This window comes from Cariama cristata, unplaced genomic scaffold (genome assembly GCF_000690535.1).
Source record: "Cariama cristata isolate BGI_N322 unplaced genomic scaffold, ASM69053v1 scaffold37321, whole genome shotgun sequence".
NCBI lineage: Eukaryota > Metazoa > Chordata > Aves > Cariamiformes > Cariamidae > Cariama > Cariama cristata.
Window position 1 is genome coordinate 25483 of NW_009600581.1, and position 23670 is coordinate 49152.

At 36.5% G+C, this 23670-nt stretch overlaps 1 protein-coding gene across 1 annotated transcript in view; it reads right to left on the bottom strand.

The window, feature by feature from the left end:
• LOC104169217 (dachshund homolog 2-like) overlaps positions 1-23416 on the bottom strand; it is a gene marked incomplete at both ends in the record, with an annotated part of 46120 nt that extends 22704 nt beyond the window's left edge. The window contains 4 exons of the mRNA XM_009710068.1: positions 6515-6592; positions 8465-8600; positions 20239-20411; positions 23261-23416. Coding sequence (XP_009708370.1) covers positions 6515-6592; positions 8465-8600; positions 20239-20411; positions 23261-23416 — 543 coding nt within the window. The remainder of the gene's footprint in view (positions 1-6514; positions 6593-8464; positions 8601-20238; positions 20412-23260) is intronic.
• Positions 23417-23670: the final 254 nt, after the last annotated feature.

The window sequence follows — 23670 nt, forward strand, 5'->3', positions numbered from 1 at the left end:
GTCAGCGCATTCCCAGAGATCTCAAGGATTTCTGTAACATGAGAAAACCATACAGGAACCTTTCATGATGCATATTTTTCAGATCTTACTGCCAGTAATGAGGACTGAAGGCAAACTTACTAAACTCATAGACATCAAGAATGTCATCAACTGCAGTTTTCAGGTTAATGACTTTGCATCAGAGGTATTACGCATCAAAGAATTCAAAGGGTCAGTTTTAATATAAGGGCTAACTCTAAGGAAAAGATCCCTGGGCCTAATCCAAAAGCTTTCTTAGGACACTAGGAGCCAATCAGCAATTTGTCTCCCCTTTTAATGCCTTTCAAATATGATATAGCTCAGGAAGATGGACCTACCTAAAACGCAATTCACAGTATTGGAGGAAAAGTGGAAATGGTAAACTCTGAAGAGACAACCTGACTTCGGAGAGTAGCTACCTTATTTCCTTTTTACTTCGTTATTACTTGCTCATTTTATTCCATGGGCTTACATGAACATCTGACTAAAAGTTTGGTCCAAAGCTTTTTCAGTAAAGAAAATTTCATTATTTCAGCATGTTTATATAGACATATAATTTGTAGTGTTTACACACTGAAATCTAGTAAATAAAACATATTACTAAATTATATATCAATGTAAGAAACTGTCTTGGTCCATCTGCCAAGGTAATTACGAAGCAGGTATTCTACTCTTCAGAAAAAATGCATTCTTAAAAATTATTCTTTCTGCAAATAAAGATCTAATATAAACTTAATGTAAAAGATGTGACCTTGGAATACTTCATTAACATCTCTTGCATAACTGCCCTGTATTTATGAACGTTTGAGCAATGGTTGAACATACAATCATAATGATATGAGTCTACACCCTTTAAATATTAAAGCTTTACTGTTACTTTCTATTTACATATATTGTGAATCTAAGTGTTAATAAGAGTTTGCCTTGGTTTCATGGGATTGGGTTTTTTTTTTGCTGATTGATTGACTGATGAAAGATCACATATACTCTTAGGCCACCATTTTAACAGTTGTCAGTTCACTTGCAGGTTAAATTTAACAACAAAAAAAAAAAAACTTGTGGAAAAAGCCTTTACCCAGAATAGATCACTGTGCTTCTTATCTTTCAGTATTCTCAGAGGACAGAAAATGTAAAAATATCTTTGAATTTTCCAGTGAACATTTGCACTGCGCATGTCACTTATGGTTTTTGGAAAAAGAAACCCTTGCAACCTTTAGACCCATGTATTATTGCATCCACTGCTTATGAAATGACCCCTGGCTCTCTAATACACACACTTAGATACCAAAAGGAACGTGACTTCACTTCTAATTTGCAGAGTTTTTCATGTATCCCAAGAGGAGATTCATGAGCACATTCATGAAGAAAATTGCTTTTTTCTCATTATATCTTTAACATGCAAGTGTTGATATGTCAAAGAAACAGCATGGTGAACATTTGAAGTGTTGGCACCTATCATACACTTTGTATACACGCTGCACGGTACAGCTTCGTACTCTTAGTTCTCTTTCTTATTCCTTGCATTCTCCATCTGGATGCTTTCAGATTAATTGTTGGAAAAGTCCGCTCTCTGGAGGACACCCCCCACCACCGGGGCCTGTTGCTTTTTCAGGTGTTCTGCACCTGCTTGTTCTCCTCCCCTCACATTTTGAGTAACCCAGTCCTTTGGCAATGATTAATTTAAACAGCATAAAACCTCTTTTCCGCTAATGAAATACAATAAATAAATATAGTTAGTCTTTCATTACCATAGACTCTGGCCATCTGAAAATATTTCACTCAGCTGACAGAAATGATGCAAAATTCCCATTTCCTTGAAGTAATAAAGGGAAAGGTGTTCTTTAATAAAATGAAAAGGGATAGCTGCCAGATGCACAGTTTTGGAGACTGCCGTCTACCAAAAACATGAGACATAGCCCTTGAGTCCAGATTTGTGCCCTGAAGATGCACACAACTGGGCTAAAGGACAGCAGCATCACCACTGAGCAGCTCTGGGAAATTCAGAGCAAATCACTTAACAAATACAATCTTTATTTCTACTCAAAGACTGCGTGAACAATGGTTAAGTCTGAAGATACCAGTCATTTATGAAATTTTCCTCCGAAATTTTACTCTGGTTCACCTTGGGCGGAGTGCAGCTCCAGCGCCCCAAACACCCCTGTGAACACCCGGTCAAAGCACATCATGGTCCTCCGGGGCCCACAGGTCCTGCTTGCCGCCTGCTGAAGTCAGAGCAGAGAGCTCAGGGCATGGTCCAGCGGGAACAGCACTTGTACAGTCTGGGAGCATGTACCATTCCTGTCTGGAAAAATAGCCAGGAGTCTTAGCTGGGGGAGCAATCTTCCAAAATATCAGGCTTTGGCCAAACTCTGTTCCCACTGAAGACATCATGAACATTCCCATTGATTTCCCTGTGGCAAGAGTTGGGCCAGTGCCTTTTACTACCCCATCCTGTATGAGGAGTTTGAAATATTTCTTGTCATGCAGTCAAACAGAATAATTGTACTGGCATTTAAATCCAACTGGAAGGCATGGCCAAATTCTTTTCTGGCTCGTTTAACCTTCCTAATGCCAGAATTCATATGGCGGTTTCTATAAAGCCTATACAGAGCTGTGTCAAACACAATCCTTTCCCACACAATAGAGATTTTTTTCCAAGATACATACTGAGGCAAATGAATCCAGAATTTAGTTTCTGTGAGCAATGGTGCAGGTAAAATGTAACTGCTTAAAATCAGACATAGCAAGTAAGCACAATCAGGAACAATTTGTGCTCAGGTTTCTGTAAACATTTGGGGCTATGTTCTGTGGGGGATTTTCTAATTCTGTTTCCTTTCACTAGCAATTTCAAAATAAAGTACCAGATGACTCTTCATATGGTTTTCACTCACACTCTGACATGGATGCACAGGCAAAATGCTTGTGCACCATAATGGCTAAAGACATTTGACAAAAGTACAATAATGTATTTTGTACAAAAAGAACAACTGCAGACTTATAAAGATGTCTGACTTTGTTGTCCTCTACTGTTAAGCCTAACCAGACTTCCTAAAAAGACGATGAAAGGATGCAGAGTAATTGAGATTTAAAAATTTTAAAATACCTTAAAAGGAAAAAAAAAAGAAAAGAAAAAAACTTTAAAGGTATGGTCAGTAACTGGGCTTTAACCCCTCTGCACTGAGACAGCCACTAATTCTGTAAATTCTGCCCCACCAAAACCTGCAAACAGCTGAACATAATTGCAACCACCTCATATTAACTATCTTTTAAAGAAAAACTGCTAAGCCATATTCCCTTCAGCCCTAACTACCTTGAAGTTACTTTGATGAGAACAAAGTGGCACATTTTTGTCTGGTGCTGAGATCACTTAAAATGGGACATGGAAAACAAAACCTCTGTATCCTGAGGGATGTCACAGTATTTGCCTATAAACATTACAATAACTTTTATTGTTTTTTACGCTAAGATTTCACATAAGTAGCACTACTGCTAAATTTTAGTTACTTCATTTTCACTTGTTGCTATCTTAATTGTTACAGAGTGCTCAGATTTGTGAAGTTATATCAAGGTGTATAACACAAAAACATGTTCGATATATGCCTTCAATAATTTCTTTGTTGTTTGAAAACTTCCAACTTACAGCAAAGCTGGCATTTTATGGCCTGCAGAGCTATAAATCATTTTTAAAATCATGATGATATTACTCAAAACAGATGTGAAAACATATGTTTGCCACGGTTGTATAAACCGCTTACTTGTCATACTTAATAAATGTTGATACTTTTATTTTAACTACATTCCTTCTTAATAACTTTGAAAATCTTTTCCATGGTAAATATATTTTGCCTTAGTAAAAGTAATGGCAGGTTTTGAAAAACAAAGCTTGTTCTGTATACAAATTACATGTACATTTTTTGCTGAGCAACTCAGCACAGATCACACTCTTGACTGACTGTCCACATCTTGACTGTGAAAAACAATCAACGTATTTGAGGTGCATCAGAGCCTAAAACAATTATACACGAGAGAATAATAGTAGTATTAGGAACAAAGAATCTATACCAGAGTGAGACAATTCATTGAGGAATAACACCACTTGTATAGGGTGACAGAAAGGCCCAGCACACACTGGCTGGGGATTTTCAGAAGCAGAGTATTGACTTCGTCCTACTGGTGCAGTCCAACAATTATTGGGTGCTTGTATCCTATAAAACAGAGATTCCTACAGGAACTATAATAAAGGTCTTTCACACTGCCAAAAGCAGAATTGTTGCATGTACAACGTTGGTGTCCTTAAAATTTCAGCATTTGCCCCACTACAATGTTGTCAAAAGCTTTTGGTTCTGGAGCTGTTGGGTTACTTGAAAATTACATCTTTACTTAACAAAAAGAAATAATGTCTTGTTCTCAGGTTTTCAGTGAAAAACTTGACCCGTGCAGACCAAGTAGAAAAAACAGAAACTTTATTCTATCCTTAAAATTATGATTTAAAATGTCTTATGATTTTGAAGTCCTTTTTTTCTGATGCAGGTGCATCTCTGAATACTAAGCTCATCCTAAAAAAATCCTCTAAGTGCATGCAGAAGTAACACATGTATAAAGATGTATTTCCCAGTACATGATCAATTAAAGGAAGATAATACTATGCAAAAACGTAGACCAGAAAATGAATAAACCTATACAACTTTAATCTTAAGGTGAATTATGGTGCACAAAATGTTAGCATCAGATCTTTGTGATTTTGTACACGTTACAAGAAACATTCAATGACCACAGGAGCCTGGGGATTGAGTTCACAGGTGGTGGGGTTTATATTATTTTCACATTTTTTGGGATTTCTGAATTGTCTTTTCTGATTCTTAAACTGTACCTTCCTTCACTGATCCTAAGTGACAGGACTGCTACTACCAATAACTACATGATTTGCATCCTTGAACTTCATAGGATAGTGAATTGTTTTGCTGAAAAAAATGACCAAACATGTGGCAAGAAACCATGCACAGTTCAACAAAATTACAATCAACTACACTTTCAGATTTAGATGAAATACTCACCTATGTAATTACTACAGTCTTAGGAATGAAGGTATGGGTTGATAACTGTTCAGCCTCTGGTGTTGGTCCATAAATGCCAACAGCAGTCAAGACTGAAGGATTTAAGTACAATGATCCAGACAGAAAATTATCTCAGAATGGCACAAAAGGGCTCTTTTGGGGTTCACAAGGGAAGTGCTTAAATGTCTAGAGAAATCAGTGAATAGAAAACAGCTTCTTCTGCTTTCAAGAACAGAGAGAGTTGAGGATGAAAATACAAAATATAAGGAGGAAGTTTCAGGCTCTTCCTACCCATGACTGGAACAGTCACAGATGTCTACGTAACAGAGCTGATCAAACAAAATTATGAATCTGCTCAAATAACTGTATGTAACTCTGGAACCACAGGGTACACGGAGCCCCAAAATTCTCTCCTGCGTAGCTCATGAAATTGTCCATATCTGTCTTTTTAGTTTTTTCAGAAAATACATTAAAATCACCTCAATCAAAATATAAATCAGTTTGTGTTTTCATTTATGACAAAATGTTCATATTTACAGTAGACTTATAAGTATATCTAGCTTATGTTATCTCCTCTTTTGGTCACTTCCTTCTCTTTCTTTTCCTTCACATCTTTTTCATTCTGAAACCTTAATATCTCCCTCAGTATATGCCTTTGCAGTATTTTTCCAGTATTCACCTACCTTCAGTTTTCTTTTATTTCTTTAACAATACCCCATCTTCTTTTTTTTGCAGGCACTCATTTTGTATGGTGCTTTCTGTACGTACTGCCAGAATAAACTTCTTGCCTACTAATATGATTTATTTTTTTGTTATATTTGCATGGAAACAAAATGGTTTCTTCTTCCTCGATGTGCAGCTCCAGATGCCACAGGCTTTCTGTCACTAAAACACCTCCCTGGAACTCACCTGCATACATCAACGTATTCACTTTCTCCAGTACCCAACAATCACTGCAGGGAGAACCGAGCAGAGGAGGCACTTCTCTGCCTACAGGACAAGCACTACAGGCCAAACATCACTTCTTCCCTTCCTGCCTGTCACTTGTGAGGTAACGTAATATTACTAGACACAAAAAATTTCCCTCACCTACATATCAGCATTAAAGTAGTCTGCACACACTTCCCCTGGAGGCAAAGAAACAATACCATGTGACTAATCAAATATTTGCTAGAAACTTCATAAATAATTGAGGCAAAAGACCGGTAAAACATTAGCCCCATACTATATAAACAGAGAGAAGCAAAGATCTGATTGTTTACATTTCCTAAGAAGAACGCCGCGTAAATTCAATGGATACATTATTCATTGCAATTAGGCATTTAGCTCTCAAATTTATAACATTATGCCATTGCACATACAGAATAATAAAAAAAGGAATAACCCACATAATAAGTGTAATTAAATGCCTGAGACAGAAAACAAGTCTGTAATTTTACCTTTCTCCTTTTGTATTTTTTTTAGGCTGGTCCCAGTTTCTTGATCAATGAGTTCTCCTTCCCTGCTGTTGGTCAGCAAAGCTAAAAAAAAAAAAAACAAACGAAAATCATGAGTGCACAGCTATATAACACTGCAGTAAAAAATGTCAGAAGAGAGAAAAATATTAAATATTTCTTCTTTGTCAATATTTTGGTATTTTAACATTTATTTATACCATATAAGTTCTAAAGCAATTGACCATTTTTGTTGTCTATAATCAACCATTTCACTGTCCCAGTTCAGCACTTAAAGCCAAGTAAAATACGCAGCAAAAGCAAATTTGCTCCAAGTTGATTAAACAAAGATACCAAGATAGAACCCAAATGACTACTGAGATGAATGTGCTTTCTTATGAAACGTTCAAATTAACTAATTAGAAAAGTACTTCACAGAAATAATTTTGAGAAAAAATACATTTAAGTATTAGTTATCTATAAAGCAGCAAGCTTAACAAATACAGATTGACAGATAGTAACACAAATTGACAGACGACAGCAAAAAAACAATACACTGTACTGCTGAAAGAAATTCTTTACTTAACGCCTCCAAGATCAGTGAGAGGTGTTAAGTTTATGATTTCACGATGCATATTTTCTTTGTTCTTATTTGATTAAAACATTGCCCTCTCTGCAATTAACCAATTACAGAATTTAAAGTTATTCCAGTGAGGGCATTTGTTAAAAACTTCATCACCACATTTTACGGAAAGCTTTTCTTTTTTTTTTTTGAAATTGCTAAAGTAAAAATATGTATATATTTATATAGATACAACGTATATGTAAATACCTTTACAACAGTAAGCATTAGACTTCAACACAGAGAAATGGTTGGTTCAACATAAATAAAACCTAGTTTTCTTTAAAAAACATTCAGCACCAATTCTGGAGCCCAGAGGCTTGCAGTGTGTGCAACTACTATTAATAGACTTACAGTAGCTTTCAAAAGCCCCAGTGAGGACAAAAGTCTCTTTCTCACTAAAATAGGAAGCTACATTTCCTGTCTTGTATATTTCTAGCCCTATTTTACATATGAATAAACTGAGGAGAATCTACTTTCTAGTCTCTGCCCTGTGTGTGCACATGTTTAGTCAAAGTAGTTCAGGTTCTACTGACTAGTTTGTGTAGAGCCAACTGTGCTATGTAGTGCCATGGTGCTGCCGCATGGACCAGAGTCAAAACTGCAAAATCCCAGTAAGCAGCTGAGTAGTTATTCGATGGCAGTGAAGTCTACCCTGACTTACATGGACTGCACTGTTTTCGTAGTTTGAATCTAGCTCAGCAATGCCTGCATAGGCTCCAGTCACTGTGAAGACAACAGTGTTGACATACACTGACGTGAAGAGATGTTAATTGACTTGCCCTAGATCCCTCTTGGAAGCACCAAGAATAGGATCTAAACTTCCTCTAGACTGAATTAGCATTTTAAACACAAGATCGATAAAGCACAGGCTGTGAAAGCTGTGGTGGAGAGACCAAAAAAATCAGAAAGCCCTCAGTCTCGTGGGGATGAGGGAATGTGTGGGCATGAGGAGGTTTTTAGAACAGAAAAGCCATCATATAATCTGTGACTTTTCTGACATACATACAAAGAAAAAGATATCTTGCTATTTTTCAACTCTAGGTGCCTTCACAGGCATTTTCTTACTTTAGCATGCAAGAGAAGGTGGTCATACCAGGGAATGGGTGGTATCTTCTGTGCATGGGTGGATACTGGCACAGAATAAATCTGAGGGGCTGGGCTCTGCATAGGGATGAACCTAATAAAACAAACTATAGCGATGAATTTTCTGGGGTTCTTTTTTAGCAGGTGAGTGCTTTCTTGAGTCTCCTAGCGAAGAAATATTTGCCTCAACAAACTTCTAAAATTCTTGAGGTCAGTAACTGTGAAGACGTGTGAGGTTGCAGAGTACTAACCAATTCTGTCTGGTGTGTTGTCCAACTGGGACGGCGAGCTGGACACGCTGCTGCTCTGATGGGAGGAAGCGTGGCTCCCAGGCCGCTGACTGTCTTCCAGAGAAGGAGCTGGAGAAGGGCTGTCTTGAATCCTTTCCTTGAAACAGAAATAAAACAAGGTCTGTGCAATTTGATTCATGAACTTCACTAAAGTTCAATGAAAAAATGAAGTTGGCTAAAATAGCAATAACAAATGGTCTTTCCAAAATAAATAGCAAACAGAACTCACATTGAAAGAGTAGTATAGTTATCTATAGCCTAAAAGAGTATAGCCTTCTACATGCATTGCATTTGGGCATAGCTTTTCATCCTTTGTGTCACAACATAGCATTTGCCACCTTTTTTTTTTTTGGTAACTTTCTATTTTCTAACTTTTTCACACACAGAAACATAAGAACTTTCTTTCATGTTGTTTTCACAAGCTACTTCTAATCTACAGATAATAAAATTGACATATATGAGTCACATTTCAAATAAACAATTTGGATTTGGACTAAGTTGGCTCTAAATGCAGCCAAATTTGTAAACTGTCTAGAATTCGTACCTGAATAAATTACATCAATATCTTCTCACAGTAGCACCCAGATAAATTTTAAAAGCTGTGGTACTGGTAAGACCTTCACTTTTGCATGAAGAGCATCACTGGCTAACAAAAATAAGCCTGTGCTTGCAAATTCTTATGTGTACATTTGCACATGAAACTTTGATATTAACCTCTAATTTAAGTATATACATAGTATTTTAGATAAGGAGAAAAAAAGGATAAGAAATTATAAAAATTTAGCAAAATGAAATTCTACAGTTTTGTGTATCTGTACTTGCAGATTGCCTGAACATGCCATGGAATTCTCATTAATAAAAATCTTCAGGAACAGGTTAGACAAGCGTGGCATAAGTAATAATTCGTCCTGTCTTGAGAAAGGTAAGACATTATATGACCACTTGAGATCCCTTCCAACCCAGTACTTCCAAATGTATAATTTTTCTGAATTACTTAAAAATTCCAGTACCCTTCATTCCTGTTCCCAGGACCAACAAAAAATTAGTATCTTCTAAAAGGGGCAGATCATGGTCTGAGATACTCCAGATATTCTTAACTTAAAATTCCTTCTATGTTTCAAATCCTCTGTTACAAGTCCTTGAAGATGTAGTTCCAAGTGAGAGACACTAACGAGGAGATGCTTGAATCTACAGCATTCCAGAAATTGCATCTTTGGAGCTGCCCTCACCCCTGCAATCAGCTGTTCCCTGTGGAAACTCAGAACTGAAATATTACTTTCTATTTTTAAAAAGGGAGATCCTTTTGCCTCCAACTCACTGAAAATCACAATTACAGTGTAATCTGGGGAGGTTGTCTCAAAGCAACTTTGCAATTTTTCTGCCTTTCTAACCTATTCTCAAAGATTTTGCATTAGGAGTATGCAATCTGGCTACTTGGTGGCAATTTACCATGTGCTTCTGAAACTAAACTCAAAAGCATCTGAACTTTTTATGCAGTTTTTGCTAGACAGTATCCTAAATCAATAATATAGCTTTAGGAAGAGAACAGTAGATTCTAATAGTTGTTCCATTATAAATAGCTAGCATAATAGCTTCCATTCATAACCTACTGAGGCAATTCATTAATAACACTGGCAGTAAGATCAACATTTTAAGAATATTCTGTTAGCCATTAAAACCACCTCTCTAAACCACACTCATCTTCATATTTATAGATACATTTGAGAATGATGCAAAGGGAATGTGAGATCGGATCTTCCTAATATCAAGAGGTGGCATTTGCCTATTCCAATCACATGAAAACATAGCATTGAATGTGTTTTTAATAGGATAGTTATTGTACATTAAATAACAACTGAGCCTCAAAATCAGGTAACAGATGTGTATCTGACATAGCTGTTAATCCTCAACGGATCTGTTTTCACTAATTATCTGTTATTTAATGAACATACAATAACTAACAAATCTTAAAGGGATATTTTTAATCGCAGTATTTTTGAATGCTAATTTAAAAAGTTTATTAAGTTTTAACAGATATGACTCTATTATGTTGAGTCACAAGTTCTTAAAATTTTGAAAACTGAATGGTTTTAAACAAACAAATTTTCACAGAAAAAAAGTCAAAGTCACTGATCTTGAAGTCTCCTGTGTTTTCTTCTTCTTGGCCTCTAAAAGAGTGGTTTTAGAGGCTGCTGAGATGAGTGGAAGAGTAAAAGAGAGTCAGGACTTACTCTGTGGATAGGCTGCTTATTAAGTTGCTTTTAAAAGTCACATTTTCATTCCAAGAAGTATTCTCCTAAGTAAGTGATGAATCATATACCCGCAATCCTGAGCTTATAAATACTATGTGTCTTTTACCTTCATGTAAATAATAGCTTCCAAATAGGTTACTGCTAACAGGCTACAACTCTGACTAATTTTATTTGCCTGGATTTTCAGTTTTAACAGTTCTCATTGGCACTATTTCCTCTCTTTTTACACAAAGAGTACCCAATTTACAATTAAGATATCACTGTGAAATGATTAATTTTACAGAACAGTACATGGTTGACGTAAATTTCATTGTCTATTGCAACCATGAAGATGAATAGCCAAGGAGAGGACATGCCAACTGTTCTGCCAAAAAAAAACCAACTATGAACAAATATGACTATGAATTAACACTTATATATCACACAAACAACCATATATGTCATCTTAAATAGGAGTTATTTGAGTAATTCAAAAGCTGATGATTTGGAAAAGCAAAGTATTCAAGCTCCTTCTGGTAACTGCATTTCCCACTGTCTCTTGCTATAAAATAATCTCTGCTTCAAGTAATTTGCCTTCAAACTCAGGGACTTGCTTTGAAATGTTCAGGCAGAAATAAAAATGTCAAATAATAATGTCATTCTTAATCACATAGTGAATCACTTTCTAAGAGAATTAGTTGATTATGTCATCTAATGTCTTATCAGTTACAAAAATTTACATTCACAGTGAATATACAGTTCTCCCTATAAGCAACAAAGGAGCTGAAATTTTCTCTGTATCATATGTACTACAAATGAGGATAAAGTACCATCATGTAAGATTCCATAAGGATCGAGAAATTGTCTATTCCTAAATGTTTGTGTGGAAATGTGATGCTGAATTTCTACCATCCTACTGTTCCTACTGTCATGAACAACACTATGAACAGACTCTTTTTTTGCAAGTAAACAGATCCATTTTTCAGTCCTGTAATCAGTATGCATCTATTTAGCTACTTAACAGCAATGTGCTCTGGTTCATTAGGTAGCTACTGTTGTGTCTCAGCCTAGTTAAAATTTCACAGCAAGTTAATCTATTTTATTACAAATGAGAACACAAGTGATAATGTCCTCACCATTTTCCAAACACAGGGTTAACAGTATTTGTAACAAATCAATGAGGGCATTTAAATAGGGAAATTGCAAATCTAAAATCTTAACTTTTTTTTACATGTTGATGACTTCATTTTATTTTTCATCTATGTATTTTACAACCTTGTTACTTTTCATTTATTTTATTTTTTTCTTCCTCTTGAAAATAGCTCAGTTCCCACTGACACACTGTTGTGCAGCCTGGTTCTACAGCAGGTATACTCACAGTAACAGAGAAGCATTTCTAAATAAAGTAGTATTTTCTCCATTTGTATTTCTTCCTATTCATAAATTTGCAAGATTCATATTCCAGGTTATAATGTAATGAATTATATATACAAAATTTACAGATTGTGAAAATTTTATGAAAAATGAAAACATTTCTCAAGATCTCACTTATTTATCTAACTATAGTACCTACTTTATCTTATCTTTTCTCTTTCCTTTACAGAGCAGTAACATAAATTCTCAAAAAAGACTTTTGCAGTATTTAATCCTTTTGAAGGGTAATATATTTGTCTCACTAAAGATGAGTGTCTTGCTTCGGCTCAGAAAATGTAGCTACAAAGCTTGACACTGTTAATTTTAGTTGTGATTTAAGTTAACGGCACTGAAGTCATCAACTCATCCAATTTCCAGATACATCCTTGATTTCACCTCAATATCCCTTTTCTATCCCCTGTGAGGTAGTATTCCACACAAATAATATGAAACACTACATAACAGTTGCATCCACACTAGTTTTATTTGAAATATATATGAACAGCTTACCTATTTTTGACATAATCATCTTGACCTTAATTCCTTACCTCTGATTTTTTTTTCACAGTATCGATCTTTGCTTTGTGTCAAGAGTTTAGAGAAATTATGCTGCTGGATCTTCCTTTATTTTTCTTTATGCTCAGTTCTAATCTAGCTGTAATTACTCTTCCAAATGTTAATCTATTAATGAGTTCCTGGAGGATTTAATGGCATTTCACTGCTGACAAGCAGGTTTTGGAAGTTTGTCTGAGTCCTGGATATTTTATTCAGACATTTATCTTGGTATTTCATATTTAATTGAGGTGCTGCTTCTGTACTCTATAGGGCTCTGCAGTGGCAGGAGAGCTGAAATTCACCAGATCTTGCTAATGAAACAGAGAGGAAGGAAAAACGGGGATTCTACTGTCTTTAGGTCTAGACTAGAGTTTTTAGCTATTGTAAGATTCAAAGCTGATGACCATATCGGCAAAAGAGAGAGTTCATAGGCTCTGGCAGAATAAATTTTCCAACATTAATTTGCACACTCATTCTCCACTGGTATGCTTATTGTGCCATACCTCGATCTCCCAGTGCTTGTCAAATCACCTTCCAGATTCTCAAAATGAACTACACAGTCAAAAAAAAAATCTAGAAACCAGAGCGTCACTTCTCTGGAGGGGTCTGTGAAGCCAGGAGCAGTCAGCCAGTAGACTGGTTGTAGACCCCCTCACCTCCTATCCAAAACTACCACAATTTCTTGCCTCTGGTATCATTGCTCCTATCCCCCTGGCTGAAATCCATCCTCAATAAGAGAGAAGAATAAGAAAAGTTAACACAATTTCAGTTAGCAAAGAATTGAATTGCTAACATTTGGGGTTTTTTTCAGTTAATACTAAGACACATATTTCTTTCCAATTGACATTAGTTGATACTATTTGAATTCTAATAACAAGTACATTTTTAATAGTGTTCTAAAATTTACAGTCCTTAACTAATGCATTATTGAGAAAAGCAATACATAATTGGCATTTAGACTTTTCAAAGAAAAAGAATAATCTTGACACAATAAGCAGGAGCTGTGCTAAATCTGAAATGATGCTGGACAGTGGCCGACAAGAAACATGATGGTTAGAGTTACTGTTTCTGCGCAAGAGAACAGCAGTTAGGTTTATATTTTGACTCATCTCAGTCTGGAAATGGGCACATGCAAAGAGTATGGATGACTTGTTGGTCTTCTGAGCTACTTCTAGTATCTCCAAGTGCTGTAAGAATTGGAGATGAACAAGGTAAACAGTTGGTCTAAAAACTACGATAGGATCTGTATGTCTGAAAGACAGCTGGATCCCATTCATCTTTTGCAGTGTATCGGGAAGTCATTCACTTAAAATATACATTGCCATTTAAAATGCAGTTTTTTTCACTGTGTACTTATAGTTGTTTCAGTTGTAGTCAATTGGCAATTATTTTCCCACCAAATTTATGAAACCACAAAAAGTCTTCTACATTTACTGATTTTTAATACCAGATGTTCGCTTGCTAATTCCATTACCTTATGACTACTTGCTATCAATTCATTAATTGCCAGCTGCTCAGCCAAACAGAAAACCACAGCTAATCGGATGGTACTCGTAAACAGCCAAACAAGAGCTTCCTTCTTCACCATTTCTTAAATTAGTAGTCACTGTGAAACCTATGGCAATCTTCACTTGTATATTAAGATTTTACCTTTACATTTTACTTGAAATCTAGAAGTATAGTATCAACTAAGATTGCAAAGGATCTTGCAGTGGAAACTTTCTACTTGTAGCCCTCCTATGAATTGTTTCACCCAGTGCTGCTACTGAATGAAAGGCAGGCACTCCCAGGACTAACGATGACAATGCTATATCTAATCTACTTTACAGCTATATTAGTTATTAAGTACAAATGCAAATGGCTAAGCCAATACTAAAAAGATCTGAGCCAGAACAAAAAGCTAGCATGTGCTTGGCCTAACAATAGTCCCTTGCAAGCTTTGCAAAAAAAGGGATATACTTGCCTCTTGCTGTATTTTTTTTTTCCACTTGCAAGTTTAAAATAAATATTCACTGCTTACTCTTTAACCTAGCAACTAGGTGCCTTGGTGTTTACAAGCAAGGCATACTTGGCATTGCAGGGAGAGGGATATGCCTCCCCTCAAAGGAGGAGAGATGAGAAGAATATTTAATGCAAATTGTAGGGACCTGAATATCTCCCAACATAGTAAGTTTTCTGTATCAGTAAATGAAAAGATACAAAACTGCACACTCACTTCTCCTTTGCCACAGATACAGCCACAAAAATCTGCCTCATAAGAAACAAACTTAAACTACTCTGTCTCACATGTCACTGTCCTAACATATCCTAGTACCCATTTCAGCAATAAGCTGCCAGCAATGAACACATGCTATGAAATGCAACAGAATAAATCTAATAATGAGAAAAATAACATAAATTCTATGGAAGTTTTATTTTATAAATCTGGTAATATTCTGAAAACAATTCAGAATGAATTCAATGTACAGAGAGATGTGAAATTAAATGTTGTAAATTCTGTAACGAGAAATGTTTTTATACTGAGAAGAATTGTTTCTGAGTATTCTGAGATGGCCACATTTTTCTGGCTGTCAGGTAAATATTATGAATATGAGTTGTACAGCACACAGAAAATAGCACCTCTCAGCAATAATTACACAGCCCATCTGTATTCTCTTTAGGGAATTTAAAATCATGTCATATACATCCTTTACAAATGCTTTAACATTCCCACAAAATCAGGAGAAGAACAGAACACAAAGAAAAGGAGACTCAAAAATCTCTGCTGCATGTCTAGATCATACTGTACAAAATAATGCTTTGTTCTGTCTATCAGTAGACCAAAATATTCAGACAGAAATTGCGTAGAGTTGATGTGAAGTACAAGATTTCAGTTCTCTATCAAAACAAAACACTGCATTTCACTTACAATGTGTGTGTCCCCCCTTTTTTGGGGGTGGTGGGGGGGAACAGGACAACGACAGGGGAGGATTTGGTTTGTTTCTAAAGTACATTGGGTTGAAATTCTGAAAGAAATAAAATTTCAAATATAAAAATAAAGATTTTATTATTTTTAGGTTTTTTTGAACCAAAGCATTTGTCTTAGATTTTAACTTTTCTGTGGGTTTTCCAGTTGCGTTCAAAACATGTGCCATTTATTCCTAATTGGGACCTGGATAAGGGTGGAAAGAATAAGAGGAAAAAAAAAAAAAGAGAAAAGTAGAAATACAGCAAGCATGAGGGAATGACAATAGAAGAAAAATGGACAGCAGGAAACCAATTTGCAGAAATACTCCTACTCAGGAGAAGCACATCTCTCAGCAGCTCAGAAGAGGTTGTTAGAGAGCCAGAAGGCAAGGGAGGGAGAACGAGAAGGAGGAGAGATGGAGGAAGAAGGGTGAGACATGACCAAGAGGAGCAAGGGAAGTGCAAAACATGTGGGGTGAATAGAACAAGAAGCAAGGAAAAACTGGGAGAAAATGGTAAAAGAGCCTCTCAAATCTCTGGGATAAAATTTTGCCTCATTACCCTCAGAACTCTTTTGATATCCAACACAAAAGGGAGCAGCTTAAGGCCCCTGGTTTGGATTCGGCTCCCACAATTTCAAGCCCACCCTAATGACAGCATCTCCCACCAACCTGTTTTAAAGGACACCTGGGACAGTGGCCTTCCAGTGAATATACAAGGACTCGCATAGTCACAGCACCAGAAACCTGGCTCTTGCCAGCCCCGCTTATACTTTCCTAACCCCAAACCTCTGCTGCGCCCCCTCCCCGCCTTTTGGCTGAAATTGTGTAAGCTAGTATGTTTTTCAGTCCTATAAGCCTCTTCTGGCTTAACTTGGATAAATGGAGACTTAAGGCTTGACGACACTACTTTAACATTCCTAATGCCTTTACTGTAAGTAGCTTGAGGATCCGTAGCTTGAGGCTTCAATCCACTATGGACAGAGAGTTGTTACATGGGCATGGTCTGATTCTGAGGTCACAAAGTACTGTCAATAAACAGAAGAGCTATTCCCATTTTTGCTGCGACACCTTTTCGTGCATTTGCTGTCCATGTTATGTGCTGTGAGGTCTCAACTCCTTTAGACCCAATTTAATTTAAATGATCTTTCAATATTTAGGTGTGCTTTCAGAATTCTATTCAATTTGTGTTCTCAGCATGCATCTTAACAGTTCCTTTACGATAAACTCTATAATATGCTATGAATGCATATTAACAGTCATATTGATTTGTTATATAATCAATTGTATTCATTATAGGTCCACCGTAAAATAAAAATCTTAATGTTACGTAGTTATTGCTCTCTGGAGTTGAGCTGTTGTATAAACTTTGGTGAAAAATCCTTTCTCTTTTGTATAACGGGCCCATCCAAACTTAGCCTCTGAAGATCTGAAAATATCGCCACTTTCTGAGTGTCAGGAACAAAATCATTGGATGACAGCAAACTACTACATTTATTCACTACTGTTTCTAGTCTAAACCGTGATTCAAGTGTACTTCAGCTAAGTTCCACCCCAGACCAGTCCTCAAGAGCAGGCTGGCAAAGCATCTTATGCCTAGGCCAGTAACTGGATTGCAGAGTTAACTAGCTCTGGAAAAAAAGAATGAAGAGAAGAGTAGACGCAAGAGGGAGAACAGAGATAGTGATGAAGTCAGTGTTGCTGTCAAATTTTGGTTTTGCCATATGAGACCCTCAGTTATACAGATTCTTCAGAACCATCTGAGCCAAGTTTCAAACAGAGCAAGCTCTTTCAGATGTGCAGTAAAACCCTGAAAGACTGGATTTATTTCAGGAGCACTGTCAAAGCCATAGCTACAGCACTGCTAGCGGATGCTGCTATAATCACATCAGATCATACTATAGATGGCTAAGAAGGTTTTGTGAGCCGGGCCATTGTGCCTGCCTAATTTATAGTGTTCCTGTCAGGAAGAAATCAAGTTTCATAGTTATGACATTTCTTTCTGGAGCACTAAATGTTAACTTTGCTGATCATGCATATCTTGGTAGAACAGCTTATTTCTAAATGGCAAACGTGATATAAAAAGCATAATGACTTCATTCAAAACCTTTATAAAGCAGCTGATTCTCACACCTATAGGAAACAGGCCAAGTGGTATTTCAGTGATCAGAGTATGGAAATAGATACACATTCAATATATTCGATTCATTTCTCCCATTTCAAGTAATGACACAATGCTGGAATTGCAGTCTATCTAAAACTAGTCATTTTTTGTACATAATAAATGCACTTACATAACATCATATAATAAAAGTAATACTGCTGACAGATAACAAGAGCAGCAATGCTTTTATTTTACATGTTTCGTTTTGTACAAGGATTTCATCTTAATTAGTCATCATTCAGAGCTAGTTGATTGTACATAAGGGAAGGAAAGGACAAAAGAAGCCTCACACCCTTTGTAATAAAATTCATCTAGAGTTTCAGCACTCAGAACAAATGAGAGAAAGATGCAGCACCACTTGACAGGTGAGAGTAACAGAGCAATGGATGCACACTTTACCTCTGTCACATTAGCTACCGGTGTATTTTCCTCTACATCATGTAGAGGAAATAATTCCCACTAGAGTGCTGGTGAGACCTACTGTTGCTGTGGAGATGTCGTGTATCCTCTAGTGCAGGTGTTGGGGAAAAAATAGCTGTAAATGAATAACTAGCATCAGCAAGGGTCTGCTGAAGAGCATCCTTAAACCCGACTCTTTGGAAAAACTGTAGTTTATATTACAAAGAACTAGCATTGTTTACAAATACATATTTAATCTTCATTTTGAGATACTGATAACATTTAAAATATAATCGAAGCTTATGCAGTCCACTTGCTGCTACAAATATTCCACTGCTGTATTTAAGTTATAGTTTTCTCAAGAGGTCTCTGAGCAGTTAAAGAAAAGGTTACTAAGTGAAATGAATGGAACTTCAATTAATTTCTAACAATTCAGTGACTTGCATTAACTAATGGACAGTTGGGCACCAGAGATACCACATTTCCCTCATCCAGTCAACAACTGTGCAGATACACTGATGATAGGGAGAAGTTTTTATAGATCTTAATCCTAAATAGTCTCTAATTGGAGAACACCCCCCTGAATTTTACCAGTCTCCTAGAATCCAAGAAAACAAAATGTAAACAAAACCAAAGTATTAAGAACAACATTTGTCCTTATTTGGATGTGGAGTCTCAGTAAAAAAAGAAAAACTACCTGAGACAATTCTGGAGATGCTCAGGGCCAGGAAGAACATCACAAGAAAAAGGAAGATCTCCAGAACCTCAGCAACAGAGGGACATAGTATTTTATTCTACAGTAAGGTGACTAAAGAGATTTCATTTTTTCTTTGAAAGTACATTGAGATCATTAAATACCAGTATAAAAAATAAAAATGTGGTAGTGTACTACTAGTTTCTTTCCCTGTTTGATGTAGAAACAAATTTCCTGCAGCAGCAAGCTATGACAATAGAAAGTACAACACAATCCTAACTAATTTGTTCTCACAATTGGCCTGTAATATTGGCAACAGTAACTTTCTCAATGATAAAATAACAGTATTTTATAATTAAGATGTTTTACAAGAAAGATACGAGAGACTGAGTTCAGCAAATCAGTGAAAGTTATTAGAATAAAGCAACTCGGAACTTTGGGATTCCAGAATGGTGGGGATACGTAAGTGTAAATGAGCATAAATATCAAAATAGAAAGACATGTACTTTCCAGAACAGATAGCCTTATAGGCTCATACATTTAAAAACAAAGCAAAATGGACTAAAATAACTACGTTTCAAAGCTGACTAAATTTTTCAACAACATGCACCTGCCTGCAAATACACACAAAAGTTAGATTGATAAAACTTAATTTTTGCTCAATAAAAAGAGGATACACTGTTTTAGAGAATCCCATGGCACCAACCCTTCACATGCATTGATCCTATATACTTTTACTTTGAAAATTTCTTGTCTCAACATATGTTTTAGTGTGTGGCAGGACTTCACCTCTCAACATAGGCATGAAATTTTCTTAACAACCTGCTTGGAAGAGACTATCAGAAGCCTTTCAAAAGTATAAACACTTTTTATCCAGTCAGAAGGAAATTTAGGTGTGGCTACCAGAGACTGTACTCACTAAGGTACTTCTGATGATTTTCTCTGCTACTAACCTGTTATGGAATTGCACCACACTAGAGTTCCTGTTATGTTCTACAGTTTTTTCTTTTAAGTATAACATTAAGTTTGATTTTAAACATTTTAGAATAGCTTTTGAGCTTTAACAGATGCAGCACTGCTTATTCCCCTAGCCTCCAGTGAGTGTTAGTATCTGGTTTTAATTACATTACAGATTTGTAAAGCGGAGCATCTTAACTTCTTAACTGTAGTCATGGGTATTCCTCAGACTGAAGCACTATCAGGAACAGCAGATCAGGTATGCCACAGGCAGCATAAGCTCGCTGCCTCTGTTATCTTCCGTAAGGAAGTCACTATAAATGTTTTTGTTAGCCACAAAAAGCTATTTTTTTCTAAGTCTCAGAGATGACTCTTACCTTTATAACAGAAGCCCCTGCCCTGGAAAGAGGACTGTGCATTTGGGCTGCTGCAGCCATGTTAGCTATTGTATTGAGGTGGTTCATCTGATTCATTGCCATTGCAACCGAAGCAGGAGGTAGGCTGACGGGAAGCAGAGGGTGGGGCATCATCATAAACGGTAGGTCTATCCCTAAAAGAGAGCATGGGCAGGTTATATGTGTCAGTCTCTCATTTTATAACCCAACACCTTAATTTTTAGAGTCTATATTCTAATGGAACATTGACTAGTCAAACTCAATATTATTATGTGTTAATAATTTCGATGCTACATAGGGGATAATTGTCTTTGCATTCCAGAAAAGGCTACATGGTTTGTATTAGGGAAAAAGAAACACACAGCTGTATAGTAACAGAATATTAGCAAAATGAATACACAACAGTGCACAAGTCCAGTAATCTCTCTATTAAGAGTAATAAAGAAAAAAACCCAAACATGCAGATATATGCCTGTTTTTCCAATACATCAGATGAATATTTATTAATAATTTTATCTGATAATATACTCCTACCAAGTCCTCTTACTATTATTAGTTCACATACACAGCAATCTGAGGCTAGATTTTTATATTAGGACTATTTCTTGAATACAGGAAGCTATGGGTTGGACTATAGACACTACTGAATTACCATACAGAAGGTCTCTGAACTGGCACATGTAATGAGAGATTAAAATTGTTGCCAGAGGTTTTAATTTCCAAAAAGTCACTTTAAATTGTCTTCTGCTATGGATATAAAACAATTTAAGAAGGTATGAAATTCATTTGGACCAAGTTGCAGATCTTGACATTGCCAAAAAGGTGATGCTACTGCTAGCAAGAATTGGGTTCTCATGTTTCATTAATACCTATTTCAGCACGTGCATTACTTGTTGCATTTAGTAATTACTACAATGGAAAGCAAGATCAAAACACAAATTCACTGAAAAAATTCTTTCAGGTTATTTCACATTTAAGAATTCTTTAGAGAGAACTTGAAGATAGCTTCCTTTTGGCATCCAAAATTATTTTTTCAGAAAAAAACAGAACTCATTCTGACAGGCAAAATGTCTTACCGTTTTTCTAAATGAAATTTAGATTAGAAATTCTCAGTTAAAAATTCAGGTACCAGTAGTAAATAACATAATCATATAGCTAGTCATAATCATATGCTATTCACACTACTTATTTCTGAAGTTTTTGAACTCTTGGCTTTATCTTAACTATTTTAAATGAGAAGGTCAGTCATCATTTTAGTGTATGACAGAACCCACAATAAAAAACATCATTGACTGATATAGCTTATGTTATTCCAATACAATTTGACTACAGCAATATAAAACCACCACTGCACCCACCATGAAAGGCAGAATTGTATATATTCTGAGCTCCCACACGATTTCTGTCTAGCTTGAGTATGTCATGATCAACAACTGTGATGTCTTATGATTCACTATATATTTTATATGATGATCCACACCAATATTAATTATGATAGGTAATAAGCAAAACCCATATATATCTCCCTTCACTTTAAACCATATTGACGATCCCTTTCAGTGCCTATATCCATAAGCCTTTGTCTTCCTGCATATCTCCCTTAACAGCCCAATAATCTTTCCTCATACTCTATAGAGTTCCAAAACTCCCAGACACCATCTGGCCACATTGAGTTGTATGTCTACTTAAAGTCCAATTGACATGCAAACTAAATGCAAACTACTAACAGAATTTAACAGCACATCACCAGTTTTAAGACACAATCCGTCAAACATTTCAGGGGACTATGAAGAAAATACATCCTACACTTGCAAATCATAGGACATAATGTCTGACATTCAATAAACCCTTTAATAGCCTATAGACATTTGCCTACTACAAAAATCTACTGGAAAATATCTTTAGTTTTCTTTAACAGCAAACAACACAATATCCCTGTATGTAAAATATATACAGGTATTTAATTATGCAAGAATATAAACTACAGTGAATTTGAGTCCTATGATCCGGTGATTCTTATTTACTGACACGTAACCCAAAATGCTCAGGTCCCTAACTTCCCATGAATAAAGCAGACCCATACTGTAGGAGTCATTTCAATAGCTTTGATTTGTTCAAGTCTGGGGCCCTACATAGGTAGCAAAGAACTATCTACTCCTGAAATTGTGTAAGGAAGTAGAAACGTCATTCATCCACTAAAACTAACACCAAAAATCAACTTTCAAAGCTTTGAGGATGAAGAGCTTAAACAAATAAAAAGAATTCAGAAATAGTGAGATTTTCATTCTTCATCCGTCATCATCTCTTAGAATTAACTTTACTCCTCACTGATTTTTAAAATATTAATCCTGAACATCTTTCTTGGAATAACTTTCCCTACCCTTCCCTTGCACCTCCTTGGGTGCAAAGAAGAAGGGCAACTGTCAGCTTCCCACCTGCTCCCTTCCTAAGGGAAGGAAAAGAGATAGGCTGAAGGGAGCTTTAAGTTCCGTATCCAAACTTTATCGGTGTCATTTTATTCCAGTTGCTTTGGATAGCTGGGTCCAATGGATGACCTTGCCCACACCTGGCAGGTATAAGGCAAAACAAGGCAGAGGGATTGCTTCTGCTTGCTTTTAACTAGACATTTTGCATTTATTCCTGGCTCTCATATTTTTTATTTGGCGGTCAGTATTTTTACCCAGGAAAGAATTTTCTCACACAGCTAAGATTTTAAGCAACTTTATGGTTATTCTTCCCTTCAGTCCAGGCCATGGAGACATCAATTAAGGACTGACAGTCCCTAACCCAGCAGCAGGTGATTATTTAAAGAGCGTGGCTGTATCCCAGCAGGTGCCTTGGACATGATGCACAAAAGCAGCAGACAGAGGGAAAACTGACCCTCCTGTCACTCAGGCGTCTCCCATCCATTTCCCCCATCTCCAGGAGGCTGAGGATGAACACAAGTCCAGCCTCCAAGCAGAGCTCCATGTACTTCCCCCCCACCGAAGAGTACAGCACGTACTGTTGGTGAGCAGGTGATTCTGCTGGAGAGGACTGAGTGGGTGCGCACTTCCAAGGCTTGACTGCCCTGACAGTGCGGGATGACCAATGCTGTGCTGTGATCCCGTTGTAATGGGAGACTGAAGCTTGTCTTTATCCCAGGAGGATTCACTCCCACCTGCAAAACAAGGTACAAACAAACCATAAATGGCATATACTTTTCTTTAAAAGACATTTTGCTTGGTTAGCAATGAACTAATACTCTTTACCGTAGCTAAGCACCTAGCAAAAACACAGCACCTGAAACCTACATCTGAACCTTTTTTTAATAAATTACTAAGTATGTAACAGACAAAGAATATGATCAGAAACTTTCAGCATCACCTACCTTCATCACACTAAGTTTCTAGAAACAGGAAAAGCTAAATGTTT